This window comes from Muscardinus avellanarius (assembly GCF_963383645.1).
Source record: "Muscardinus avellanarius genome assembly, chromosome: 16".
In the NCBI taxonomy this organism is placed as follows: Eukaryota; Metazoa; Chordata; class Mammalia; order Rodentia; family Gliridae; genus Muscardinus; species Muscardinus avellanarius.
Window position 1 is genome coordinate 56371902 of NC_137802.1, and position 26574 is coordinate 56398475.

Sequence of the window (26574 nt, forward strand, 5' to 3'; positions counted from 1 at the left end):
TAATTAGCCCATTATTAAAATCAGGTGGTGTGCCCTAACTTAGACATGTCCCCTTGCACGTGTAATTCTCGTGTGTGTGTGTGTGTGTGTGTGTGTGTGTGTGTGTGCGTGTTCATTCCTTTACTTAAACTTGTGTTATATGCTCTTTCCTTTTATATATTAAAAAAAAAAAACTCAGAAAAAGAACCGTGGGTTTGAAATGAAAAAAAAAAAAAAAAACCTGCTTTTTTTAAGGTACCGGGGATTGAACTCAGGAGCATTATACCTCTGAGCTACTTTCCCAACCCTTTTTTATTTTATATTTGGAAGCAGGGTCTCACTAGGTTGCTGAGAATCTTGCTAAATTCCTGAGGCTGGCCTTGAACCTGTGATCCTTCTGTTTTAGCTTCCCAGGCACTGGGTTTACGGCTATGCGCCAACACACCTGGCTCAGCGGGCTTTTTCCTGAACACACTGGGTGACTCTGGACATCTTATTTCTGGGCACAGCAGACAAAGGGGAAGATGAAGGAGAGACTGGTTTGCGGCTGCCCCTCCCCACCTGTGAATGGAGACATTTCTCCTTTAACTGACTAATAACTTGGAATTTCAGGAAGGGTTTCTGAGTGGAGAGGAGAAGAAGTCCTGCAGTTAAAATCATGCTTGGAAAACTTTGCAGTAGAAGAGAAGGCCACAAGTTTGGCAAAGGGCACATTCGGTAGCCACTTTAATAGTCCGTGCAGTCAACCCGAAATCTCTTTGCTAATGGAGTTCTTGGATAGAGAAAACCTGTGTGAGGTCCACAAATAGTTCCAAGCCCCTCCTTTAGCCACCGCAGAGGATAAACTCCTCCAGCTCAGACCTTGGTGGAACTGCCTGTGAGGAGCGCGCTTGACCAGCTCCGAGGTGGAGGGGATCAGGGGTCTTCCTCCTGGGACTTCCACAGGTAGAGAACAGACCATGTTTGGCCCAAGAGGTTCCTGAAGGCTGTGGAGGGGCCATCAAAATGGATTATTTTTTCTTTTCTCTTCTATTATTATTATTATTATTATTATTTCTATTTTTATTATTATTTCTTTTTGTGGTACTGGGGATGGAACCCAGGGGCATTGTACCTCTGAGCTACACCCCCAGCCCTATTTTTAAGTCTTTTTATTTTTGAAACCGGGTCTCACTGAGTTGTGAAGGGCCTCACTAAGTAGCTGAGGCTGTCCGGGAACCGTGATCCTTCTGTCTCAGCCTCCCAAATGCTGGGATTACAAGTGTGCACCGCCACGCCCGGCTCTTCTTTTATTATTATTAATCAACAAATAAAAATTGTATGTACTTATGATGCACAGACAATATGATTTGAAGTAGGTACGCAGTGCGGAATGGCTAAAGCCAGCTATGATGAGTGAATTGCTTCACATACTTATTTACTTGTGGTGAGACACTTATTATCTACTTAAAGCAATTTCCAGGTAAATGATGCATTGTCACTAACCAGTCACTATGTTGCAGCCTAGTTCTTTATTTTCCTTCTCTCTCTCTCTCTCTCTCTCATTCTTTCTTTTTTTGAACCCAGGGCTGTTCTAGTTCTGAGCTCCATCTTCAGCCCTTTTTATTTTTTCATTTTGAAACAGTCTCGCCAAGTTACCTATTGTTGGCCTCAAATATGTAATCCTCCTATCTTGGCCTCCTGAATCCTGGGATTGCAGGCATACACCACCATGCCCCGACTCATAATAGATTTCTTGACTTTATTTCTGCTGTCTAACTGCAAAAAAAAATTTTTTTTTTTTTTGTACTGGGGATTGAATCCAGGGGCATTTCTATCTCTGGGCTATGCTCCCAGCCTGTTTTTATTCTTTGTTTTGAAAGAGTCTCCCTAGGTTGCTGAGTATCTGCATTGCCAAAGTTGTTCTTGAACCTGCAGTTCCCCTGTCTCAGCCTCACAGGTACAGGGATTGCAGGTGTGTGTCACCACGCCTGGCTAATTTTGCAGCCTTTGATCAGCATCTTCCCATCCACCTGCCTCCAAAGTTTATTGCTTTGTTCCTGCCTGTCCTTGGGTTTCTAATAAGCTATGGGTTTTCTTTTCTTTTTCCTTTCCTTTCTTTTTTTTTTTTTTATGATACTAGGAATTGAACCCAGAAGCATTCTGTCTCTGAGCTACACCCCCAGTCCTGTTTTTTTATTCCTTATTTTGAAACAGGGTCTCACTGAGTTGTGGAGGGCCTCACTAAGTAGCTGAGGCTGGCGGAGAACCTGCGATCCTTCTGTCTCAGCCTCCCAAGTACTGGGATTACAAGCCTGTGCCACCACGCCCCGCCTGACTATGGGTTTTGACTCAGAAGGTGCAGTTAGCTGGGCGTGGTGGCGTACGCTTGAAATCCCTGCGCTTGGGAGGCTGAGACGGGAGGATCACGCAGGTTCGAAGCCAGCCTCGGCTACTTAGTGAGGCTCTCAGCAACTTAGTGAGACCCTGTTTCCAAATATAATATTAAATAGGTCTGGGAGTATAGCCCGGAGGTAGAAAGCCCCTGGGTTCCACTCCTAGTAACACACACACACACACACACACACACACACACACACACACACAGGTGCAGGTAGTAGAAAACCCAGCAGACTCTGGGAACCAACATTAATGAATGCAATTGCAGAAAGGGAGGCAGAACAGAGGACATTTAAAGCTAACTTTAATTTTAGCTTACAAAAGCAATTCAGCTTATACAAGAAAGGCAGTACAGAAAGAGAATGATATAGAAAGTACAAGCTCTTCATGGCCTCATCCTTAGAGATAACAGCCATTGACAGTTACTCTGGAGGCTCCCCATGTATATGTCATAATTCACCATGGTTATTTTTCTCAAATAGCATAATCCGCAATGGGATCATTGTCTCTTAATAATATACTCTAGGCATCTTTTTATGTCAGTTTATGGCTTTCTATTATTTATCCCAAGAGCTATATAATCCTAGCCCAAAGGCATATTTCCATGGCTGTGTCAGGATTTACTGCCGGGCGTGGTGCCGCATGTCTGTAATCCCAGTACTTGGGAGGCTGAGACAGGAGGATCATAGGTTTGAGACCAGCCTCAGCAACTTAGTAAGACCCTGCTTCAAAATAAAAAATAAAAAGGGCTGGGGGAGTAGCTTAGTGGTGGAACACCCTCGGTTCAACACTTAGTGCCCCCCCCCAAAAAAAAAATTACTTACCTAGCTGCCTTTGACAGTCATTAGAGTCATTCCCAATTATTTGCTACTAGAGATAAAGTTGCAGAAATATAACCTTTTTAATTTACTATGCATCTTTAAGTGTTTCTACAGACTGAATTTCTTGAACTAAAGTTTCTGGGTCACAGGGCATGGTTATCTATCTATCTATCTATCTATCTACCAATCATCTATTTATCTATCTATCTATCTATCAATCAGTCTGTCATCACCTGTGCTGGGGATTGAACCCAGGATCTCCTGCATACTGGAACCTGTCTACCACTGAGCTACCACTGCAGCCTGTTTTTTTTTTTTAATTTTTTTTTTTAAGACAGGTCTTGCTATGTTGCCCAGACTAGTTTCTAATTCCTGGGCTCAGGTGATCTTCCTGCTTCAGCTGACACGACAGGTGCATGCCACCAAGCCCAGCTTGGACATTTAAAAATTGTAATAGATGTTGACAAATTCAACACAGTTGAACCAGTTTGCTTTCTTCCAAGACTGGCTAGCAGGAAGGACTGGTGACAGCAGTACTGCTTGCTGTCCTTTACCCGTGAGACATGAGCTGAGGGTGGAAGATCCCAGAACTGAAAAACTGGGTGTCAGGGTCACCTACAAGGCGCTGCTGGGCTGAGCCTCTACGGTCTTGCCTCTTCTGTACACTGAATGAGTCAGACAGGAGGTGGGGCTGGTGCTGATAAAATTTTCCTAAACTTTGAAGTGCATGCAGCATTTTAACTAAATCTTAGGTCAATAGGAAGAAAAGGCTATTTGTGTATTGACTGAGGGGTCTTGGCCCTTGGGGAGCTAGGTGTCCTAAGGTAAGTGTTAGTTGCCCTGTTGATACTTTCTGGTATCTGGAAGAATGTGTAACTCCAGGGCCAGCAGTGCATTCAGGATCACCCACTGCACCGCTGTTTGCTTTACAGAATAGCCAAACGGGAGTCCCTGAGAGGTGACCACAGGACCAGGTTCATAGCACTGGAGGGGTCAGCCCTGGGGCTCCTTTCTCCTGGCCACCGCAATTTCTTCCCTAGCCCGGTCTGTGGCAGAGGGCCCTCCCGAGTCTCACCTGAGTGGAGGGAGGTCACAGGCACTCCTGGTGCAGGATGTGACTCAGTGTAGATCAGGGGAAGGGAGCTGAGCGTTTCCTGAGCATTTATTTGTTGTAGACGCTCTTTCACCTCATTTGGTCCCAACAACTCACGTGGTAAGTGTTGTGTCCATATGTGGGAGCATGGGGGATGGAAACAACTGTTTGGGGTCTCCAGAGCTTGGCCAATGTGACTGGATTAGACCCAGTGAATACTAAGGGGCAGTTACAAATTCCAGAATAGGGAGCCGGGCATGGTGGGCCACGCTTGTAATCCCAGCATTTGGGAAGATCGCGGTTCACAGACTGCCTCAGCTACTTAGTGAGGCCCTTTGCAACTCAGTGAGACCTGTTTCAAAATAAAGAATAAAAAATAGGGCTGGGAGTGTAGCTTGGAGGTGGAATGCCCCTGGCTTCCATCCCCAGTACCCCCACCCCCCCACAAATTCAGATAGAGATGTGGCTAGGCCAGAGAGATGCAGGCCTGGGCCTGAGGTCATGTGGCCGGAGGCAGTAAGACCCGTACTGTCCTGCTGGTCTGCAGGCTTTTCCTGCAGCATCTACTCCCTCTCGTTTTAATGTCTCTGCCTCATCAAACTTCTCTGGGCCTGGGTGTTAATTTTAGGCTGCAGCCACTCAGAAGATGGGACTGTACCCAAGAGTGGGTTTTATGTGGTCTTTAGCACATGGCTACCTAACTGACCCCGGCAGAGATGATAACCAGGCACGACCTGGCTTCATTTATAAGGGCAGGCCTCCTGGATGAAGGGTCAGGGGAAAGGGACGGCCTATAGTGGCAACATCTAAACCTTGTCCAAAGGGGACTCATATGCTCGGGCCTAAATCCTTCCTGTCTTTTTCTCATGCCCCGTGTCCATCCATCAGCAAGTCCTTGGACGACATCTAGAATCTGATCGCCCCATTGACACCGCTACCATCCCAATCCCAACTCCTGCCAGTGGTTGCCTGGGTTATTTTAATACTGTTCTAATCGGTCCCTTGGCCCTCTGGCCTCCCTGTCTATCCTCCACCCGGCCGCCAGTCCGAACTTTGCAACTCAAATCCGTCTGGTGGCTTTACCGTGTGGAGAACAAAGACCACAGTCTGCTCTGGCTTCCAAAGGTTATGGTCCCTGTTTCTTCAGCCTCCTCTCCACTGTTTCTTCATCAGGCTGAGGTCCATCCAGCACTGGTTTTAGGTTCCTTCTGGAATGTGTGTCTCCTGGATCCGCCCTTGATTTTCACCCCTCAGTATCATTTTGGGATGTCAGCTTCTCCGAGAGACCCTCCTGACCACTTTCTCTGTCTCTCTTGTACTGGGGCTTGATTGAACCCAGGAACATTCTACCTTTGAGCTACACCCCCAGCTTCCTTTATTTTTATTTTGAAACAAGATCTCACTAAGTCGCTGAGGCTGGCCTCAAGCTTGCAATCTTCCTTTCTCAGCCTCCTAAGTACTGGGGTTACAGGTGTGTGTCACCGTGCCTGGCAGGACCATTTTCTTTAAAGAAGACCCGCTCCGACTCCTTGTTTGCTATTCCTTGATTATACTTTATTTTCTTTAAGCATTTCCCACTGTTGGAAATTGTGCTTTTTTTTTTTTTTTTTTTTTTTTTTTTTGCTGTGTATGTTTTTGTTATCAACTCCCTCACTAAAATATATGCTTCACGAGAGAGGCCTGTTGAATTCATTCACGTGTCTCCAGCACCTAGGAGAGTGCCCGGCACAGGTGGCTGCTCAGTGAACATTTGTCCAGTGGATGAGTGGATCAGTGAACGCTGACACTCTCGATGTACATATTGGAAGAAAAGTAAAAGGCTCAAGTAACCATTTTTCTTGTCTCAGTCACAGGTGGATTAAATATAGCAAAGTGTTCCCTCCATACTGGCTTATTCCAGGATAGTGTTCTTGAAAATCATGTCCTCTGTGCTTTGAAAGAGTAAATCCATTTGGAAAGTAAACCCATTGGTACTGTAGCAAAGTACCACAAGCTGTTGGCTTAAAACAACAGAAATCTGAAACCCAGGTGTTTGCACGCCATGCTTTCTTCTTCTTTTGCCCCCCATCTTTTTATTTTTACTGGTGCATTACCTGCACCATCTTGATGCGGGTCAGGGCGATAGAGGCATACGTGCACACAGCGCTCGTTGGGCCTCCCCCAGGTCCCACCACACTCCTTTTCCCTCTCCATCTTCTCCCGCTCAGCACAGTGATGGGCTTCGATAAGCTTGTGTGTGTACATCGCGTCCATTGAGGCGTTTCCCTCTTGGAGGCTTTCTCCCCCTCCCCCTCTCCTCAGCTAGGTCCCCTCCTTCACTCCTCCGAGGCGTCTCTTTTGTCTAGAGTCCCTCCTGTGCCCTAGTTTTTCCCTAGCTTCCGTATATGAGGGAGAACATTGACCCTTCATGCTTGTGACTGACTAATCTCACATAGCATAATGTTCTCCAGTTCCATCCATTTCCCTGAAAATGACGTAAGTTTGCTCTTCTTTATGGCTGAGTAGGACTCCATTGTGTATACATCCCGTAGTTTTGTAATCCATTCATCGGTTGATGGACATCTCAGCTGGTTCCATGGCTTGGCGATTCTGAATTGTGCAGCCATAAACATAGCTTACATGTTTTGTGATGCATTGCAATGGTAGTCTGGGTTTAGTTCTTTGGGGGTAGATACCCACAAGTGGTAGAGCTGGGTGGTATGGTAGGTTCATTCTCATTCTTCTGAGGATTCTCCACACGGTTTCCCAAAGTGGTTGCATGGATTTGCAGCCTCACCAACACCGTATTGAGTTCCTACTTCTCCAGAGAGCTGGCAAAGATCTCCCGTTATGTCAGCTCTCTTCTGAGGTTCTTGATTGTTTCCTTGCTTCAGAGAAGCTCTTCAGTGTAATGCAATCCCACGTATTAGTCTTGTTTTAATTTCTTGTGCCTTTTGAGTCTTGTTGAAGAAGTTTCTACCTGTGCCTCTGTGTTGGAGTGTAGGTCCCACGGCAGGCCCTGCTCTCGGAGGCCCTGGGGAGAGTCCTCCCTTGCCTCTGCCTCCTGCAGCCCTGGTGGTGGCCGTGAGCTTCGTTCCTTGGCTTCCGGCTGCATTGCCCTGACCTCTGCCCCTGTCACTACCTGCATTCTCTTCTGCATCTCTGTCTTCACATGGTGTTCTCATTTTTCTGCTTTGTATCAGGACACCAGTCGTATTGCATTAGTGCGCCTCCCCAGTGCCCTGTTCTGGATGATCTCTTTTTCCAAATACTGACACATTCACAGGTCCGGGGTGGGGGTGGGTTAGGGCACCAGCATATCATTTTTTTGGGGGGATAATTAACCTATAATGCATTTTAATATTGGCAGAGGCAAATTATACACATGTTCTTTCCAATGTTAAATACCATATTTAATTGATTCAAATGTACTTTTTTGTGTGTGGTATTAGCGATTGTACCTAAGACAAGCATTTTATCACTGAGCTACACTCTCAACCCTACCTACCTATTATTGAAGGGCCAGAGTGATTGTTTTACCCCTCCTTTTTTGGGGGGGGGCGCTGGGAGTTGAACCGAGGGGCATTCTACCTCCAAGCTACACCCTGAGCCCATTTTATATTTTATTTTGAAACATGGTCAAGCTAAGTTTTGAGGCTGGCCTTGAACCTGTGATCCTGACCCAGCCTCCCAAGTACTGGGACTATAGGCATGTGATCACACCTTTTTACACTTTATTTTTATTTATTTATTTATTTATTTATTTATTTATTTATTTATTTTTTTGGTGGTACTGGGGTTCCTGGAAGCCCTTCTACCTCTGGGATACACTCCCACGGGCTACACTTCCAGACCTATTTTTTTTTTTTTTAACATTTTTATGTGGAAACAGAGTCTCTTAAGCCAGCGAGGCTGGCTTTGAACCAGCGCGATCCTCCTGTTTCCGCCTCCCAAGCGCGGGGATTACAAGCGTGCGCCACTACGCCCGGCCTCCTTTTTACCCTTTAACAGCCATAGGTTTTCATTTTTTTTTCTTCCAGTATTAGAGATTGAACTCAGGGATGACAGCTGGGCACCAGTGCACCAAATGCACTTTTATTTTTATTTTATTTTTTGTGGTACTGGGGATGGACCCCAGGGGCATTCTACCTCCAAGCTATACCCCCAGCCCTATATTTTATTCTTTTATTTAAAAACAGGTCTCACTGAGTTGCAGAAGGCCTCACTAAGTAGCTGAGGCTGTCCACAAACCATGATCCTCCTGTCTCAGCCTCTCAAGTACTATGATTACAAGTGTGTGCCACCATGCCTGGCTCACTTTTTTTTTTTTTTTCTGTACAGGGGATAGAACCCAGGGGTATTCTACTTCTAAGCTGTTTCTTTTCTTTCTTTCTTTCTTTCTTTCTTTCTTTCTTTCTTTCTTTCTTTCTTTCTGGTGGTACTGGGGTTCCTGGAAGCCCTTCTACCTCCGGGCTACACTCCCAGACCTATTTTTATATTTTTATTTGGAAACAGGGGCTCCTAAACCAGCGCGCACGGCTGGCTTCGAACCTGCACGATCCTCCTGTCTCCACCTCCCAAGCGCGGGGATTACAAGCGTGCACCACCACTCCCAGTTTATTCTTTATTTTGAAACATGTTCTCTCTAGGTTGATGAGAATCTCACTACTTATTGAGACTTCCCTTGAACCTGCTATCCTCCTACTTCAGCCTCCTAAGTACTAAGGTTACAGGCATGCTATACCATGCCTGGCTTCCTTCCATAATCGTAGACTTCCTAAGGTATGGTAGTTTGGAATCCTTATTGCTTTGGGCCACACTTCCTGAAGCTTTTCGCTCAGAACACAGAAATGCGTCTTGCCTTGAACTCCACCTTCTCTCTCCTCCCTTGTTTGGGTGACTGAGCTATTGCTATCTTTAAAGAAAAAAACCAAAGTAAAATAAACTTACTTTGAAACGTGCTCTAGAGAACCATTCGTGCATACACAGGGCAGTTAGCACTAGAAGTTTTATTCTTCGATGACTCACCAGCCAGGTGATTGTAATTGGAGATCAGGCACTGAGTCACCCAGTGTCCCCGTAGACCTCACTGGGAAGTGGCCAAAGGTCAACGTCAGGGCTGAGGAGCCAGGCCAGAATTCCTCTGTGGCAGATGACTCAGAGAGATGGCCCTAGTGCTTGCAGAACAGACAGGCCTTCCCTTCCCACCTAACATCACTCACTGTCTGAGCCTGGGCCGACGTCCCCGGGCCTCCGCAGGGTGGCCCGTTCCTGCATTCTGACATCCGGTCTCATTGGACAACACGTCCTCAAAATAGCCCTCACTGACGCATTGTGACTCGTGCTGGTTCCCACCCTCTTCCTTGCTTCCTTTTTTTTCCTTCTGTTTTTCCCACCCTTCATCTCTTCTCTGGTTCTGTGAATCAGGCTGATGTGCCAAGCCACAGCCACTTCTACTTTCCAGGCAAACTCTGCTGGCTTTGTCTGTCCTTTTTATTGCCTTCTTTTCTTGGCCATCCCTCCTAGAATGAATTTTTTTTTCCCCCGGTGGTACTGGGAGTGGAACCCAAAGGTTTCCTACCTCCAGGCTACACTCCCAGACCTATTTTATACTTTATTTGGAAACAGGGTCTCTGTCACTAAGTTGCTGAGAGCCTCACTCAGTAGCGGAGGCTGGCTTCTAATCTGTGCGATCCTCCTGTCTTAGCCTCCCAAGCGCTGGGATTACAAGCGTGCGCCACCACGCCCGGCTAGATTGGATTTTTGAATGCTAATGTTAAATGCTAAAATTCCCAACTCCATTCAGAAGCCAGATGTGACAACTGGTCATTTGAGTCTTGCCTGGTACTTTCGGGCTCCACACATCCATCTCACCCCCTTGTCCAAAGTATACTTGGCTTTGTGTCCAGTGTCCTCTAAAATAGTATTTTTAAGGGAGGGTGTGAAGTAAAATATTTACTAGTTCTAAACAGCTTTATACTAAGGATAAAAACAGCAACAAGAATAATAGCAAGCCAGGCGTGGTGGTACACGCTTGTAATCCCAGTACTTGGGAGGCTGAGCTACGATGATCACAGGTTTGAGGCCAGCCTCAGCTAATTAGTGAAGCCCTCTGCAACTTAGTGAGACCCTGTTTCAAAATTAAAAAAAAAAAAATAGACCTGGAGGTGTAGCTCAGAGGTAAAATGCCCTTGGGATCAAACCCTGGTCCCCCCCCCAAAAAAAAAAAAAAAAAGAAGCAGCATTTATTAAGCACTTTTTGTGTGCTCAAGAATGTTCCAGGGATTGGCTCATTTAATTCCTACAACTTCCCCAGGAAGACCAGTCCAGTCTGTTTTGCTGCTCTGGCTGAACTGTGAGAAGAAACGGGCTGTAGGAATTGTCCCTTCTTCCAGATGCCATTCAGTGAGGCTCACTTCCCTAGCAGGGCCAGATCTGGGCCTCAGAGGCTGAGCAGGGACACAGACTTGATTTTTAATTTTTATTTTTTGTGGTTCTGGGGATTGAACCCAGAGGCTTTCTACCTCTTAGCTATATCCCCAGCCCGATTTTATTTATTTATTTATTTATTTATTTATTTATTTATTTATTTGCGGGTTTGGGGATGGAACCCAGGGGCATTTGACCGCTGAACTACATCCTCTGCCCTATTTTTTAAAATTCTTTAATTTGAGACAGGGTCTCACTGAGTTGCGGAGGGCTTCACTAAGTAGCTGAGGCTGTCCGCGAACCGCAATCCTCCAGCCTCAGCCTCCCAAATGCTGGGATTACAAGCGCATACCAACATGCCCGGCTTTATTTTTTATTTTTATTTTTATTTTTTTATTTTTTTATTGGTGGTACTGGGGTTCCTGGAAGTCCTTCTGCCTCTGGGCTACACTCCCAGACCTATTTTATATTTTTGAAACAGGGTCTTTTATGCCAGCGCGGCTGGCTTCCAACCAGCGCGATCCTCCTGTCTCCGCCTCCCAAGCGTGGGGATTATAAGCGTGTGCCACCATGCCTGGCTTTATTTTTTATTTTGAAACAGGGTTTTGCTAAACTGCTAAAGCTTGAGTCGAACTTGCAATCCTCCTATCTCTGCCTCCCAAGCACTAGGATCACAGGCATGTGCACTGATTGCAAACAGAGGCCCTGACTCCTCACACGTGCTCAGGATAGAAGGGCCCCGGAGCTGTGGCACAGCAGCTCCTTGAATCAGCAAAGGACTCAACTTGGAGACTTCTGACGAATCAATTGCTTCAACTGCTGCATTCCAGGGAACCTGCCCTCAGTGGCTGGACTTGGTTGGAGGGATCATGGCATATCGTTGGTTCGCACAAAATCAACCTGTGATTCATTAAAAAAAAAAAAAAAAAAAAGCCAGGCGTGGTGGTGCACCACGATTGTAATCCCTGCGCTTGGGAGACAGAGACAGGAGGATCGTGCAGGTTCGAAGCCAGCCGTGTGCGCTGGCTTAAGAGACCCTATTTCCAAATAAAAAAATGTAAAAATAGGTCTGGGAGTGTAGCCCGGAGGTAGAAGGGCTTCCAGGAACCCCAGTACCACCAAAAAAAAAAAAAAAAAAAAAAAAGAATAAAGGGGCCTGGTAACCACAACTCCAAGGCATGACTTCTAAAGAACCAACCTCAGCAGCTCAGTTCTTCATCGGGGTCAGGAGCTGTGGACACGCTGGGAGGGGTCCGCTGTTTTTTTATATCACATCTGGCATGGTTTTCTATTGTGGTCACAAGTCAAGGAGTCATAGGAAAAATGCTAATTTGAGAATGAATGGTTGGATAAATGGAAAGACGGAAAAGTTTTCAAAGACAATTTGACAGTGTCCCACACCCCACACCCCTCTTACTTTGTTTTATTTATTTATTTATTTATTTATTTATTTATTTTTGCTACTAGGATTGAACCCAGGGGTATTCTACCTCTGAGCTGTGCCCCCAGTTCTATTTTATTTTGAAATAGGGTCTTGCTAAGTTGCTGAAGGTCTCCCTACGTTGCTGAGACTGGTCTTGAACCTGTGATCCTGCTGTCTCAGCCTTCCAAGTACTGGGATGCTCCTCTTCTGTCTTTCAGCTCTTTTGTAGATACCTGTACTTCTTTTGTCTCTAGTGAACATCCATGATATTTATGTCTAGAATTATCTCCTGGATGCCAGTACTTGTGGAAACATCAAGAAGAAAGAGATATTCCTAAAATAGTCCAGGCTAGGTTCTTCTCAGAATTCTTCTGATAGGGCAGTAAGAAGGGGCTCTGTGCACATCAGCCTGGGGTGAGAGCTGCAATGAGGCTGCTCTCTAGCCGGGCAGCCTCACAGGGAAAAGCCCTGGGTCACACTGTTGGTTCTGAAGGTCTGAACTTGGCAGCTCTGGGCAGGCGAGCTGCCTTTCTGAATTACAGATATTGCATGGCTGAGGGCTGCCCCACTGTGGAGGTGACCTTGATGCTCTGGGGCCAGGCCTGGAAGCAGTGCCATAATTCTCACCCCACGCTGCTCAAACACACATGTTGAGATTGCAGTCAAGGCAGCAGGTGACCCCAGAAGTTAGTCCTGGACTTCTGGTGCCACCCTATTTGTAGATTTCTTTAATTTTTTTTTTTTTTTTGGTGGTACTGGGGTTTCTGGAAACCCTTCAACCTCTAGGCTACACTCCCAGACACATATTTTTGTATTTTAATTTGGAAACAGGGTCTCTTAAGCCAGCGAGGTTGGCTTCGAACCTGAGCGATCCTCCTGTCTCTACCTCCCAATGCGGGGATTACAAGCATGCACCACCACGCCCGGCTGTAGATTTCTTTTGGTGCCAGAGATTGAACCCAGGGGTGTTCTACCTCCAAGCTACACCCTCATCCTAATATGTGTGTGTGTGTGTGTGTGTGTGTGTGTGTGTGTGTGTGTGTGTGTTTTGTTGCACTGGGAATGGAACTCAGGGGCATTCTACCTCTGAGGTACACCCCCAAACCTATTTTTTATTCTTTCTTTTGATACAGAGTCTCCTGAGTTGCAAAGGGCCTCACTAAGTAGCTGAGGCTGGCAGCGAACCATGATCCTCCTATCTCAACCTCCCAAATGCTGGGATTACAAGCGTGCGCCACCACACCTGGCTTATATTTTTATTTTGAAATAGGGTCTAAATTGCGGGGGCCTCACTGAGTAGCTGAGGCTGGCCTTGAACCTATGATCATTCTGTCTTAACTTCCCAAGTACTAGGATTACATGAGTGTACCACTACATCTGGTACCCATTTAGAATTCTATGTGTAATTTTGAGAAATGAGCTCAGTTCCTTAAAAACAAAATAAAACAAACAAAAGTGATCTAGTGTGATACCATTCAGTTGGCTCCAATACTTACTTACTGATCATTTCCTTTGTACAAGGACTGGGGCTGGTCTCAGCAGGGTAGGGCAGGCCTTAAGGGACCTAAATGTATTGGTGGCAATTTCATTAAGACAGATAGTAGATAAATAATAATACTTTAGTCAGAATACTAGTATTGAAAATAAGACTGAGGGGAATGAAATGACTCACTCAAGGCCAATCTATTCAGTTGGGACCACAGTCTACTGACCATATATGCACCCTTTGTGTTAAACCCCTCTGTCCCTAGTGAGGCCCTGAAAATACTGTTGGGAAGCCTGGCCTTGTGATCCTGGTACTTGGGAGGTGGACACACAAGGATCACAGGTTCAAGGCCAGCCTCAGCAAGTAGTGAGACTCTCATCAACCTAACCCTGTTTCAAGATGAAAAATAAAATAGGGCTGGGGGTGTAACTTGGAGGTAGAACACCCCTGGATTCAATCCCTCGTAAACACACACACACACACACACACACACACACACACACACACACACAGAATCTTCCTTCCTTCCTGCACTGGGGATTGAACCCAGGGTCTCACATATACTAAACATGTGTTCTGCCACTGAGCTACATCTCAGCTCCTTTAGGTATAATTTTCAATGAGTTAAACATGATTCTCATACAAAATGTAAAATGAACGTGTGTCAAAGATTTTATTTGGCTTAATTAATGAGGGAACCAGTAAGATGTTGGGACTAATTCAAATGAGAATTCAAGGAAGAGAGATTAATCGTTGGTCAGTCAAAGAAATGTGGGAATGAAGTAACTAATAGATTCAAAATTTGTTAATGTCTACAAGGCCATAAACCTTAAGCTCTGAGGATTACCTTTTCTTTCTTTCTTTCTTTCTTTCTTTCTTTCTTTCTTTCTTTCTTTCTTCTTTCTTCCTTCCTTCCTTCCTTCCTTCCTTCCCTCTCTCTCTCTCTCTCTCTTTCTTTTTTTTTTTTTGTCTTTTTATTTTTTGAAACAGGGTCTCACTGAGTTGTGAAAGGTCTTGCTAAGTAGCTGACACTGTCAGTGAACCACAATTCCCCAGTCTCTGCCTCTCAAATGCTGGGATTTCAAGTGTGTGCCACCATACCCGGCCTTGAGGATTACCTTTTCTATGAGACAGATATCATTAGCATTTTTGTTGAATAAGAATCATATATATTGACCCTGAGTCATTCTACCTCTGAGCTACACCCCCAGCCCTATTTTAAATTTTGAAACAGGGTCTTGCTAGGTTACTGTATACTGCTGATCACAAATCTGCAATCCTCCTGTGTCAGCCTCCGAAGTGCTAGGACTACCAGTGTGCACCACAGTGCCCAGCTTCCTATACATTGTTCTCATTAAGAATCTCTTAAGCCCGGCGTGATGGCGCACGCTGGTAATCCCCTCGCTTGGGAGGCGTAGACAAGAGGATCAGGCAGGTTCGAAGCCAGCCCTGCTGGTTTAAGAGACCCTGTTTCCAAAAATAAAAAAGTATAAAATAGGTCTGGGAGTGTAGCCCAGAGATAGAAGGGCTTCCAGAACCCCAGTACCACCACCACCATACACACAAAAAATCGCTTAAGCCAGGTGTGGTGGCGCACGCTGGTAATCCCAGTACTTGGGAGGCTGAGACAGGAGGATCACACAGCTACTTGGTGAGGCCCTTTGCAACTCAGTGAGACCCTGTTTCAAAGAAAGAATAAAAAACAGGGCTGGGGTGTAGCTCAGAGATAGACTGCCCCTGGGTTCCATCCCCAGTACAGAAAAAAAAAAATAGTGGAAGGGGATGGGGAGAAAGCTGGGAGCTGGGGAGGGGAACAACAGGCTTGGGGGAAGGGAACAGTTAAAGTTATGTTCATACATGAAGGTATCACTTTCAATTTCACTAACACAGAGTATGGAGGGAAATATATCAAGTGAGGTATAATTATTATACATAATTATAATGAACCAGTAAAACTCTAACAGAAGAATAGTTTATATCGTCATTGGTTTTCTACAAGTTAATCTTCGCTCTTACTGAGTTGTAAAGTCTTCTAATCAGTAAAAGACAAACTTAGCCCTAACCGTGGTAGGTTATTTTTTGATTGTGTTTTTTTGTTCAGGTGTTGGGATGGAAGGAACTCCATCCACAGGAAGAACTACAGTCCAACTGTAATCAAATAGACTGGGACATTTAGTTTAGTGGGAAGTTTTGGGGCTATTGGGAAATTACCCCAATGGTCAGGACTGTTTCCCTCCAAAACAGATTTGCTGATCTTTACCACTGAGGACAAAGGAGTCCCTTTAGAAAATTGGACATTGAAACTGTCAGGGTAACGGATTGGGTTTTCCTTCATTCCAGGGAGAAATGGATCTTTCTCACTCTGCTTCTCTTATTGCAAAAGGGCTCCCTGGGGGGGCACTGGAGGAAGGGAGGGTTTACTTGGCGGAGGCCAGGGAGGCTGAGCTGGGGGAGCAGGGGCGATGGCAGCTTCTGCAGGAGCAGATGCCTGGATTTTGCTTCCTGGCTGGGCTTTCAGGGCCTTTGGTCCCCTGGCTCTTCTGTTCCCCGTCCCTCAGCCTTGCCCTGCCCTTTGTCAGTCACAGAACTGTTCGCCTTTGAGCGGCATCTTTTAGTGTACCCTTGGCTCATGGAATTCTTACAAAAATCCTGTGAGGTAGACATATCATTTCATAGAGATCAGGCAAAGCCACACATGCATGGCTAGTAAGAAGAGCATTCAGAACTCAAACACAGGCTTTACTTCCAGCTCCCAAATTCCATGTTCTTCTAGTTTATATCTGTCAACTTTTCTTTCTATAGTTCTCTGCAGCATTTTATGCCTTTATTCCAAGATATATATATATATATATATATAGTATGTGTATACACACATATACATACATATATATGTGTGTATATACATATATATGTGTGTACACATACATATATATACATATATATATTATATATATTTAGGAAGTTTTAAGGCAATTTGCTTTCCCCTAGCAGGTCAGCCTGCCCTTCACTCCAACCACACTTAGGCTGTGTGTTAGTGCCTTTGGGCCTTGGGTTCTCTGGGTAGTGGCTGTGACTGTCACTAGAGTAATTAGGAGGAAACTGCCATTACTCCGGCTTCATGTTTTCCTTTGCACACGGTAGGGATCAAGCCATTCGTTTCAGTTTTGATGGAACACCAGGGCCCATGGCCCAGCCTGGCACCGTCACTTGCCCTCACCGGACCTTGTGGTTGAGGATTCTCTTTCTTTCTTAAAAATGGCCTGTTTGGGTCCATGTCTATGGTGTGTTAGCGTGTGCTTGTGGTCCCGGAGAGCTGAGAGCCTGGGCATGTGGAGCTTTGGGAAGGCTGGGGCAGGCCAGTTCCTTCACTGAGCCGAGTCAGATGCTAATACGATGTCTCTCTGTTGCAGGGCCCAACATCTGCACCACGCGAGGCGTCAGCTCCTGCCAGCAGTGTCTGGCTGTGAGTCCAGTGTGTGCCTGGTGCTCCGATGAGGTGAGGAGCAGACGCTTTACCTGGCCTACCCATTCGTGGGTGTTTTTGCCTGGGAACAGACCCACAGGATTGTCTTCTTTTTCATAAATGCACATCTTCTTGTCGCTTCTGAGTGAGTCTTGAGCGAAGCCTTCCCATTGTTGCGTGGTGAAGAGCCATCTTGGGGAAGTTTCTAGAAAATGTTTCTAGAAAATGTCATCCAGAGTCTACCGGCAAGCCCTCTTCCCATCAGTTTTGGTTGGGCCTCTGGCTTGCTGTAACCACTGCTACCTAACCCTCCGCTTGCTTCATGCTGCGGTGGGTCATCCCAGGGAGGAGGGGCCTTAGATCTCAGGAGGAGATGCAGAAGGGGAGTAGGTATAGAGGGCATACCGAGTTATTTCTTTTACTCAGAATTTAAAAGACGAGTAAAAGGGGAGCTGAGCATGGTGATGCATGCTTGTAATCCCAGCATTTGGGAAGCTGAGTTAGGAGGATCGCGGCTAGCCTCAGCTAATTAGGCCCGCACAACTTAGTGAGACCCTGTTTCAAAATAAAGAATAAAAATCAGGGCTGGAGGTATAACTTGGAGGTAGAATGCCCCTGGGTTCCATCCCCAGTAACACACACACACACACACACACGCACACACACACACACACACACACACACACAGTAGAATCTTGCTCTTAGGTGGGGTGTGTTTGGTCACAGGACCTTTTCTGATGTTCGAAGGCCCGTCTTTCTCTTCTCTCCCTCCTTCCTTCCCTAGGTGTCAATGACAGAAGGAGTTGGGCCCAGGGGTGAGAGTGGAGGGTGGTAGGAAAGGGTTAGCTGTGTCTAGGAGGGTTTGTTGTGTCTGGGGCCCCAGGGAATGAGTGTGTCTGAGGGAATGCTGTTTGTGGCCGGGCTGGGAATTTGGAGCTGCCAAGAGTGGGCGTGGGGGGGGGGCTGTGGCTGGAGAGATTCCCAGCGATAGCAGAGTGAGGCTGAGTCATGGGCCATGCAGCTGGCTACCTGGGCTCCTGGCCTGGCTGCTGCTCGGCTACCTGAGGCCTTTCTGCCAGGCAGTGCCACCCCCCAGTATTAGGATGGTTTTAGCTGAACCCTTCATTTTCTTTGTCTGCTTCTATTCCTGATTCATGGAGTTTCCTAAAAAGGCGGCCTCCCAGGCAGGCGGGAGGAGGAGGGAGCTGGGAGGCTGTGGGTCGCCCCGCCCCCAGGCTGCCGGAGCCACTGAGGCCAGCTCAATACTCAACAGGCTGCCTTGGCCTCCGTGCAGTCAGGCACGGGAACAGCTTCCCAGGCAGCTGCCCAGCATCTGGGCCACATTGACTTCATTTAGGGAATGAAACATTCCCTGGGGCTGGGAGTGGGAGGTACTGGGGAGGGCGAGTCCTTCTCAGCCACCCTCCCCCAGGTGCCCCTCCCCTGACTGAGCTGGCTGCTCCAAAGTGAGGGGCCCCCTCCCTCCTCCCTCCCCCTTTCTCTCTCCCTCCCCTCCCCTTCTCTCATCCTCCTCCCTCCTCCCTTTCCTCCTTCTCTTCCCTCTTCTATCTCCCTCCTCCCCCTTTGCCCTGTCCTCCTTCCTTTGGTCACCTTCATGAGTGTTATTAAGCTTCTTTTATGAGGAAGTTGCATTTCTGAATCCTGGAAGAAGGGGGAGTGGGGTGCAGAACAGTCTTGGAGGGTCTGTCCTGTCCCCCTGCCCCCCCTCTTCCACCCCTCTTGATCTGTACAGGGACTAGCTGGGGTTGTGGTAGGACCAGACAAAGCCCTTAGGTCATGTGACCAGATGTCAGAGATGCAAATATGGAATGTTTGTGGGCAACCATGGTGAGCCTTGTCCTCTGGGGCAGGTTGGGAGAAGGCCAGGGAAAGGCACAGGGTGGGCTCAGAGCCTAGGAATGGGGATAGAATCAGGAGATGGGTACAGCTAAGGCCACAGTGAACTGAGGGGAGGTGGACAGGCCAATGGGGTATTTCCGAGGAGGATGACTATAAACATAGACGTCAGGAGCTCACTGAGTGAGTCCATCTATTACTAAGCAGGGGTGAGTGTAGGTGGGGGACCAATAGAAGGTAGAGGAGCCCAGTGTGGGGTAAAATGTATCATCCAGGGAGGAAAGAGGTGGCTTGAAGATTGAACCTTCAACCTGCTGTCTGTCTATTTCTCTTTCTCTTTTGGTACTGGAGATTTAACCCAGGAGCATTCTACCTCTGAGCTACCTTTCCCCACCCCCACCCCTTATTTTATTTTTTATTTTGAAACAGGATCTCACTAATTGCTGAGGACTCACTAATTGCTGAGGACCTTGCTAATTTGCTGAGGCTGGTTTCAAACCTGTGATTCTCCTATCTCAGTCTCTCAAGTATTGGGATTACAGGTGTGTGCCACCATGCTCAGTTGCTATCTCTTTCTTGAGGTAGCAGAACTTTCCTTGCGCTGGTCAAGTTAACTGTTGAAAGGACCTTGGTCTTTGACTTGAAAACCCAAAGGTGGGGCTGTGGGGGTGTGGTGGGTGCTGTAGCCTCTCCTGCCTTGACTTTCAGGCAATGCTACAGTGCCTGGAAAAACAACTGGTTGGGCTCAGCTTTCCCTTGGTCCTCAGAGGACAGCAGCTCTTGGGTGTGTATAGCTAGCGCTTGGCTGGGTAATTGGAAAATGTAGCCAATGTGGATGTGCGGCGGGGTTTGGGGCCCATCTGCAGAGGGTGTGTTCTTGGCGAGTTATAGATGGACACGGGTTGGGGTGGTGATCTGTTTCTGTTCTGTACATCTAGCAAAGGGGCCAGCTTCATGCAGAAACTCAGCTTATGGTCATGGTCTCAGTGGCACCATGCTGGGAGTCTGGAACTGACCCAAACTCACCTGGGGGTAAAAAAATCACTTGAGGTGCTTGTTGACAATAAAAGCTCCCAAGATGGACCCTGAATCTGTTTCATCAGAATGGGTTGCCATGGTATTAAGTTGTCGAAACATTGCTAATCAAAGGGCCTGGTTACTGGTCGGGAAGATTGGGGGTAGTGTTTTGGTTGCCAGATAAATACAGAACACCCAATTAAATGTGAATTAAATAGCAAGTAATTCTTAACATAGGTATGTTCCAAATATTTGCTAAATCTGGCATCCCTAAGGTAGAGGAAACACTAGGCATTGGTGTCTAGGCCTGAATGCACACTGGGAGGTGGATCTGCTCACACTTAGCCTAACTTCTTTTTTTTTTTTATTATTTTAGTTTTAGAGTACTAGGGATGGAACCCAGGGGCATTCTCTGAGCTATACCCTCCACCCTATTTTTTTTTTTTTAATTCTTTATTTTGAAACAGAGTCTTGCTGAGTTGCAAAAGGCCTAAGTTGCTGAGGCTGGTTGTGAACCCCAGATCCTCCTGTCTCAGCCTCCTAAATGCTGAGATTACAACCATGCTCCACCATGCCCGGCTAGCCTAACTTCTAAGGAAGAATCATTGGGTCTAGCAAAGTACAAGCAGGCTCCAGGAGGACTTTTTTCTTATTTTTTTCTCTGCAACTGCTGGGGAGAGGTTTAGGTCACTTTATATTCTTTGATAGTTACTAACATAATTTACTTCTCACCTTCTGTTGTTCTTTCTACTATTTTTATTCTGGAGAATATTTATTTATTTATTTATTTATTTATTTATTTATTTATTTAGCAATACTGGTGATTGAACCCAGGGACATTCTACCTATGAGTTATACTCCCAGCCCAATTTTAATTCTTTACTTTGAAACAGGGTCTCACTAAGTTGTGGAGTGCCTAAATAGCTGAGGCTGGCCACAAACCCAGATCTTCCTGTCTCAGTCTCCCAAGTACTAGGATGACAAGCCCCATACACTCCCATGCCCAGCTGTCCTGGAGAATAAATGTTCATTTTAAGAGTTTTGCTCCAATGTTGTAAACAATAGAAGAATAAACTTAAGAATAAACTCTCAATCGGGCATGGTGGTGCACACTTGTAATCTCAGTGTTCAGGTGGCTGAGACCAGAGGATCACAGTTCGTGGATAACCTCAGCTACTTAGTGAGGCCCTCCGTAACTTAGTGAGACCCTGTTTCAAAATAAAGAATAAAAAATAAGATGGGGTATAGCTCAGAGGTTGAATGCCCCTGGGTTCCATCCCTAGACCTGCAAAAAAGAAAAAAGAATAAACTATGAAGCCAGGCGTGGTGGTGGCACACACTTGTAATTCCAGCATTTGGGAGACTGAAACAGGAGGATCCCAGTTCACAGAAATCAGCCTCAACTACTTAGGCCCTTTGCAACTCAGTGAGATCCTGTTTCAAAATAAAGAATAAAAAATAGGGGTGGGGGTGTAGCTCAGAGGTAGAATGCCCCTGGGTTCCATCCCCAGCAACACACACACACACACACACACACACACACACACACACACACAGCCCCTCTCTTTGCAAATAATGAATATCGACAGCTATAAACTAAAATGCCTTCCTTTTCTCCATTCTCTCTCCTCTCTACTTTGTGTGTTCAAATGATTTCCTATCCTCATCAGATAAGTCAACCAGACTGGTGATGTTAATGTATTTGGACTTGAGATATTTTGGTAGCTCTCCAGAGTAAAGGAAAGTACTAGGACATAATTTTTTTTTTGTCTTCTTCCAAGGAAAGAGTATGCAACAATAGTAGTAGTTTTAATGGCAATTGTAGAAAAGAGTCACAAGTCACTTTCTATTTATTTTTACTTATTTATATCATAGCCAATAGAATTTGAGTACTTTTGACTTGCATTTGACTTGGATTGAGACGTGTGTGTGTGTGTGTGTGTGTGTGTGTGTGTGTGTGTTACTGGAAATTGAACCTAGAGGTCTTCTACCTCTGAGATACACCTCCAGACCTATTTTATTTCTTATTTGGAAACAGGCTCTCACTGGGTTGCTGAAGCTGTCATTGAAACTGTGGTCCTCCTATCTCAGCCTCCCAAGTACTGTGAGGCTGATTTCTGTTTTTGGAAGCATTTTGCACTCAGTTTTACCCTCTGGCCACACCTGTGAGATTGGCAGCATGATAAGAGTGATTTATGCTGTGCTTTCCCCAGGTCCACAGCAGGATTAATGGGGAATGGTGGTAATAGCAGGGTCACCCTGCCAGGAAAGGGAGTGACCCACCAGCAGGAACCACCCACCCCTGGCTTGGCATCTTCCAATGGCTCTTGGCCTTTTTTGCCCTTTGGGTGGAACACCTGGGTTCATTGGAAACTGGAACGTTTTCACCCTTCTCCATTCTAGTGTTCTCTCTGAATAACCTGGAGAGATCCCTTCTACCATCTCAGTCAGGGTTATTCAGATGGGGAAGGCTGCCCAGGGGCCAAGCCTTGGGGTGATGGGGAAAGGAGGCTCCTGGAGACAGGAGGCTCTCAGGGAGAGCGGGTTGCTCAGCAGACTGTAATGTTTTTCACCTCAGTGACCACAAAGGGGGTGGGGAGGGAAGGAGGCAGTTTTTGTTTTTCAGCATTTGTTTTTCTAAGGAAAATCATACTAAGTGCTAAGGACTGTCAGCATGTCTTCCCACTTCAAACCCTCTTCTCATCAGAGATTGAGGAAACCCTCCCTCCCCCCAAGAACATTGTCTCCCTTCACTGAGCAGCCTGAGGATGCTTGATGGCTCACTGTGTCAAGGTTTCCTGCTCTCCCCCTCAGACCTCTGCTGGTTTTCGGAAGCCTCAGCTCCTCTTGGCATCCTGGTGATCTAATCATTGCCTGTTTTGGAAGGTTTTCTCAGGGCTTCCTGGGTGGCTGCAGTCAGAGATAAAGTTGGGGTCTGCCCCTTCCTTCCTTTTTTTTTTTTTTAATTTTAAGTAAGAAAGAGACTGCTGGGCTGGAGGTGTAGCTCTGTGATAGAGCATGTGTGAGGCCTTGGCTCAATCTCCAGCACCACAAAGGGAAAAAAAGAGAAAGAGACCACTTCCTGAGGGAGTAGGGTTGGACGGGTGGGGAGGCTGGGCACAAAACCCGGAGTGCCTAGGACTTTGCCCTGCTGCCATTCTGGCCCTGGCCAGAGCTGGGCATGGGGAAGGACTCAACCTTCAAAGTCCCTGGAGGGACATTTTCAGTCAGGAAGGTGAGTCCTACGCTCTGGTCCCCAGTGCTGAGGCCTGCTGTGCCCTCACACCTGAGCAGCCGAGAGAGAAAGAAGGAAGTGGAGCCCTCCAGAAGTTTGCTTTACTTTCAGGGGGGCAGTGGGTGTTCTTGTGCTGCTGCTAGTGCTCTCATTTGCGGGAGGAAGGCATGAAGCCTGCCAGAGGGGCTTGGGCCTGAGAGGGACAGGGGCTTTGAGCAGCAGGAGGGGCTTAGGGCTACTGAGTTTGGGGGTATGGGTGACTCCTGGGCCCAAACCCTCTCCTGGCATTACAGCTACCAGGTCGCATGTGCAGGTGAAGAGGAAGGACTTTACCCACCCTGCTCGTGCCCGCACATCCCCGTCTTGCATTCTGTCCCCTACCGGGGGCATTCTCTGGCGTGGCTCTTCCTAGGACCATTCCTGTCATTCCCCTGCTTCTCTGACTTGAGCCCCACTCTATGCAGAATGTAGTACAACTTATGTTATGAGGACATCTAGTCAGGTGATCCCGCAGGCATCTCAGTTGTGGCACTTCCTGGCTCTGCAATGTTGGGTCAGTTACTTAATTTCTCCAAGTCTCAGAGTTTTTGTAATATTGGGTTCCTCATTGATGAAGCCTCCAAGTCTCAGTTTCCTCACTTGTAAATTATAAACAGTAGTTCCAGCATTCCAGAACTGTCAGGAAGATAGCTGTAATCTATGTAAAGTGCTCAATAGAGTGCTTGCACACAGGAAGTACTGTTTACACGAGTTGTTCTGAGGTTTTTTTTTTTTTTTTTTTTTTGGTACTGGAGATTGGACCCAGGGGCATTCTACTTCTGAGCTATAATGCCAGCCTTACTTTTTATTCTTTATTTTTTTAAAACAGGGTCTCAGCTGGGCGTGGTGGTGCATGCTTGTAATCCCAGCATTTGGGGGGCTGAGACAGGAGGATCACAGTTTGTGGACACCCTCAGTTACTTAGTGAGGCCATTTGCAACTCAGTGAGACCCTGTTTCAAAATAAAGAATAAAATAAAATAGGGGTGGGGGTGTAGCTTGGAGGTAGAATGCCTCTGGGTTCCATCCCCAGTACCACACAAAAAAATAAAAATAAATAAAAATAAAACAGGGTCTCACTAAGTTGCAGAAGGCCTCACTAAGCAGCTGAGGCTGGCGGGGAACCTGAAATCCTCCTGTCTCAGCTTCCCAAGTACTAGGATTACAAGAATGTAACACCATGCCAGCTACCTGTTCTGAGCTATTGGTATGGGAAGTGGTTTTGTGTGTGTGTGTGTGTGTGTGTGTGTGTGTGTGTGTGTGTGAGGTCTGGGGATGGAACCCAGGGGTGTTCGATCTCCAAGCTACACCCGCTGCCCTATTTTTTATTTTGAAACAGGGTCTCACTAAGTTGCACAGGGCCTCACTAAGTGGTTGAGGCTGTTCGTGAACTGTATGATCCTCTGGTCTCAGCCTCCCTAATGCTGAGATTACAAGCGTGTGTCACCACACCTGGCTTGGGAAGTGGTTTTGAAGTGGTTGTGAGGGATGAGTAGGAGAGCATGAGGGTGTAGGCATTGTGAAATAGGTCCGGGGAGGGGTAGTCTAGCTTTCTGGTCAGTCCCCTCAAGCTGGTGAGGAGAGGACATGAGCCTACACAGTACTGGCTAAATTTGCTGAGTGTCAGAGCAGGAAGGGACTGAAGAAATCATGCCATCCACCCTCCCTTCCTACTGTTGAACAGGTGAGGAAACTGAGGCTCAAAGCAGCTTTTCTGAGGTCACATGGCTGGCTAGTGGCATCCTAGGATTGGGGCAGTTTCATGGCTTCCATGTTCTCTCCAGAATGGCACATTCCCCGATTCAGAACCTAGATATCAGTGCATGCAGATTCCAGAAGGCTGTGGAATCCATGGGAGGCTTTTTGGGAGGGTGAACAATTTGTTCTTTGTCCAGAGTAATGGACCAGGAGGTAGGGATAGGCTCTGGTTACTAGGCTAGCATTCTCCTGTTTTCCAAAACTTGGGGAGTTTGTTCATAATTAATTAATTCAGGAACCATGTATTGAGAATTTTATAATAATAGTTAGCATTTATTGACCACTTACTGTAATGCATTGTCTTATTTAGGCCCAAATGATATCCCTCTGAGGAAGGGGCTATTATTATTACTATTTTCAATTTGGTGGTACTGGGGTTTGAATGCCTTAGGGGCATTCTATCCTCTCAGCTATACTCCTAGCCCTTTAAAAATTTTTTCTTTTTTTGATTGTTTTTTAATTTTTTAATTTTTTCCATATATTGTCAAGTTATTTTTGACAAGATTTCCAAGAACATTTGGTGAAGAAAATAATAATCTTTTCACTAAATATTGTTGAAAAATAATACTTACATGAAGAAGAATAAAATTGGACCCTTACCTAACACCATATACAAATATTAACTCAAAATAGATAAAAGACCTAAATGTAAATCTTAAGACTATAAACTTTTAGAAGAAAACCTGGGTCATAAAACTTTACAACATTGAAATTGGTAGTGATTTCTTGGATATGATTCCAAGGGCACAGACAACAAAAGAATAAACAAAAAACTTCATAAAAAATAAAAAAAATGTACATCCAAAGACAATGTAAACAGAATTAAAAGTTACTGATAGAATGGGATAAAATATTTCTAAATGCTATATCTAAAGGTATATTAATATTCCAAATAGAAATCCTAAAAATTAGCAACAATAAAAGCAAATGATACAATTTAGAAATAGGTAAAAGACTGAAATAGTTAATGAATCTCCAAAGATTTTTATATGACCAATAAACACATGAATATCACTCATCATTAAAATACAAATAAAAACTATAGTGAAATACTATTTCACATATGTTAGGATGGCTACTTAACACGAATTACCTTGCTCCAGCCCTTTACCTTGAGTTTGTTACTATCTTTACTTGTAAAGTGTGTTTCTTGTAAGCAGCAGATGGATGGATTCTGTTTTTTAATCCATTTTGCCACTTTATGTCTTTTTATTGGGGAATTGAGGCCATTTACATTCAATGTGATTGAGAAATAACTTTTAATTCCTAACATGTTAAGATTTATTTCTGTTTGAAATACTGGTTATTCTTCTTTGCTTTGTTGTCTGCTGGATGGAAAATCTTGTTTCTCTAGTTCTGGTGTGTATTACCTATTTCTTCTTTGTAGTTAATCTCTTTGAGTATTTTCTCTAGCGCTGGTTTTGAAGACATAAATTCCTTCAGTTTCTGTTTGTCATGGAAGCTTCTTATTTCCCCATCTAATTTTTTTTTTTTTTTTTTTTTTTTGGTGGTACTGGGGTTCCTGGAAGCCCTTCTACCTCCGGGCTACACTCCCAGACCTATTTTTACATTTTCATTTTGGAAACAGGGTCTCCTAAGCCAGCGCGCGCGGCTGGC

The 26574-nt window shown here is 45.8% G+C and overlaps 1 protein-coding gene across 1 annotated transcript in view; it reads left to right on the top strand.

The window, feature by feature from the left end:
* Window positions 1–26574, top strand: part of ITGB3 (integrin subunit beta 3) — a gene marked incomplete at both ends in the record, with an annotated part of 70993 nt that overhangs the window by 7519 nt on the left and 36900 nt on the right. The window contains one exon of the mRNA XM_080713555.1: window positions 17000–17085. Coding sequence (XP_080569681.1) covers window positions 17000–17085 — 86 coding nt within the window. The remainder of the gene's footprint in view (window positions 1–16999; window positions 17086–26574) is intronic.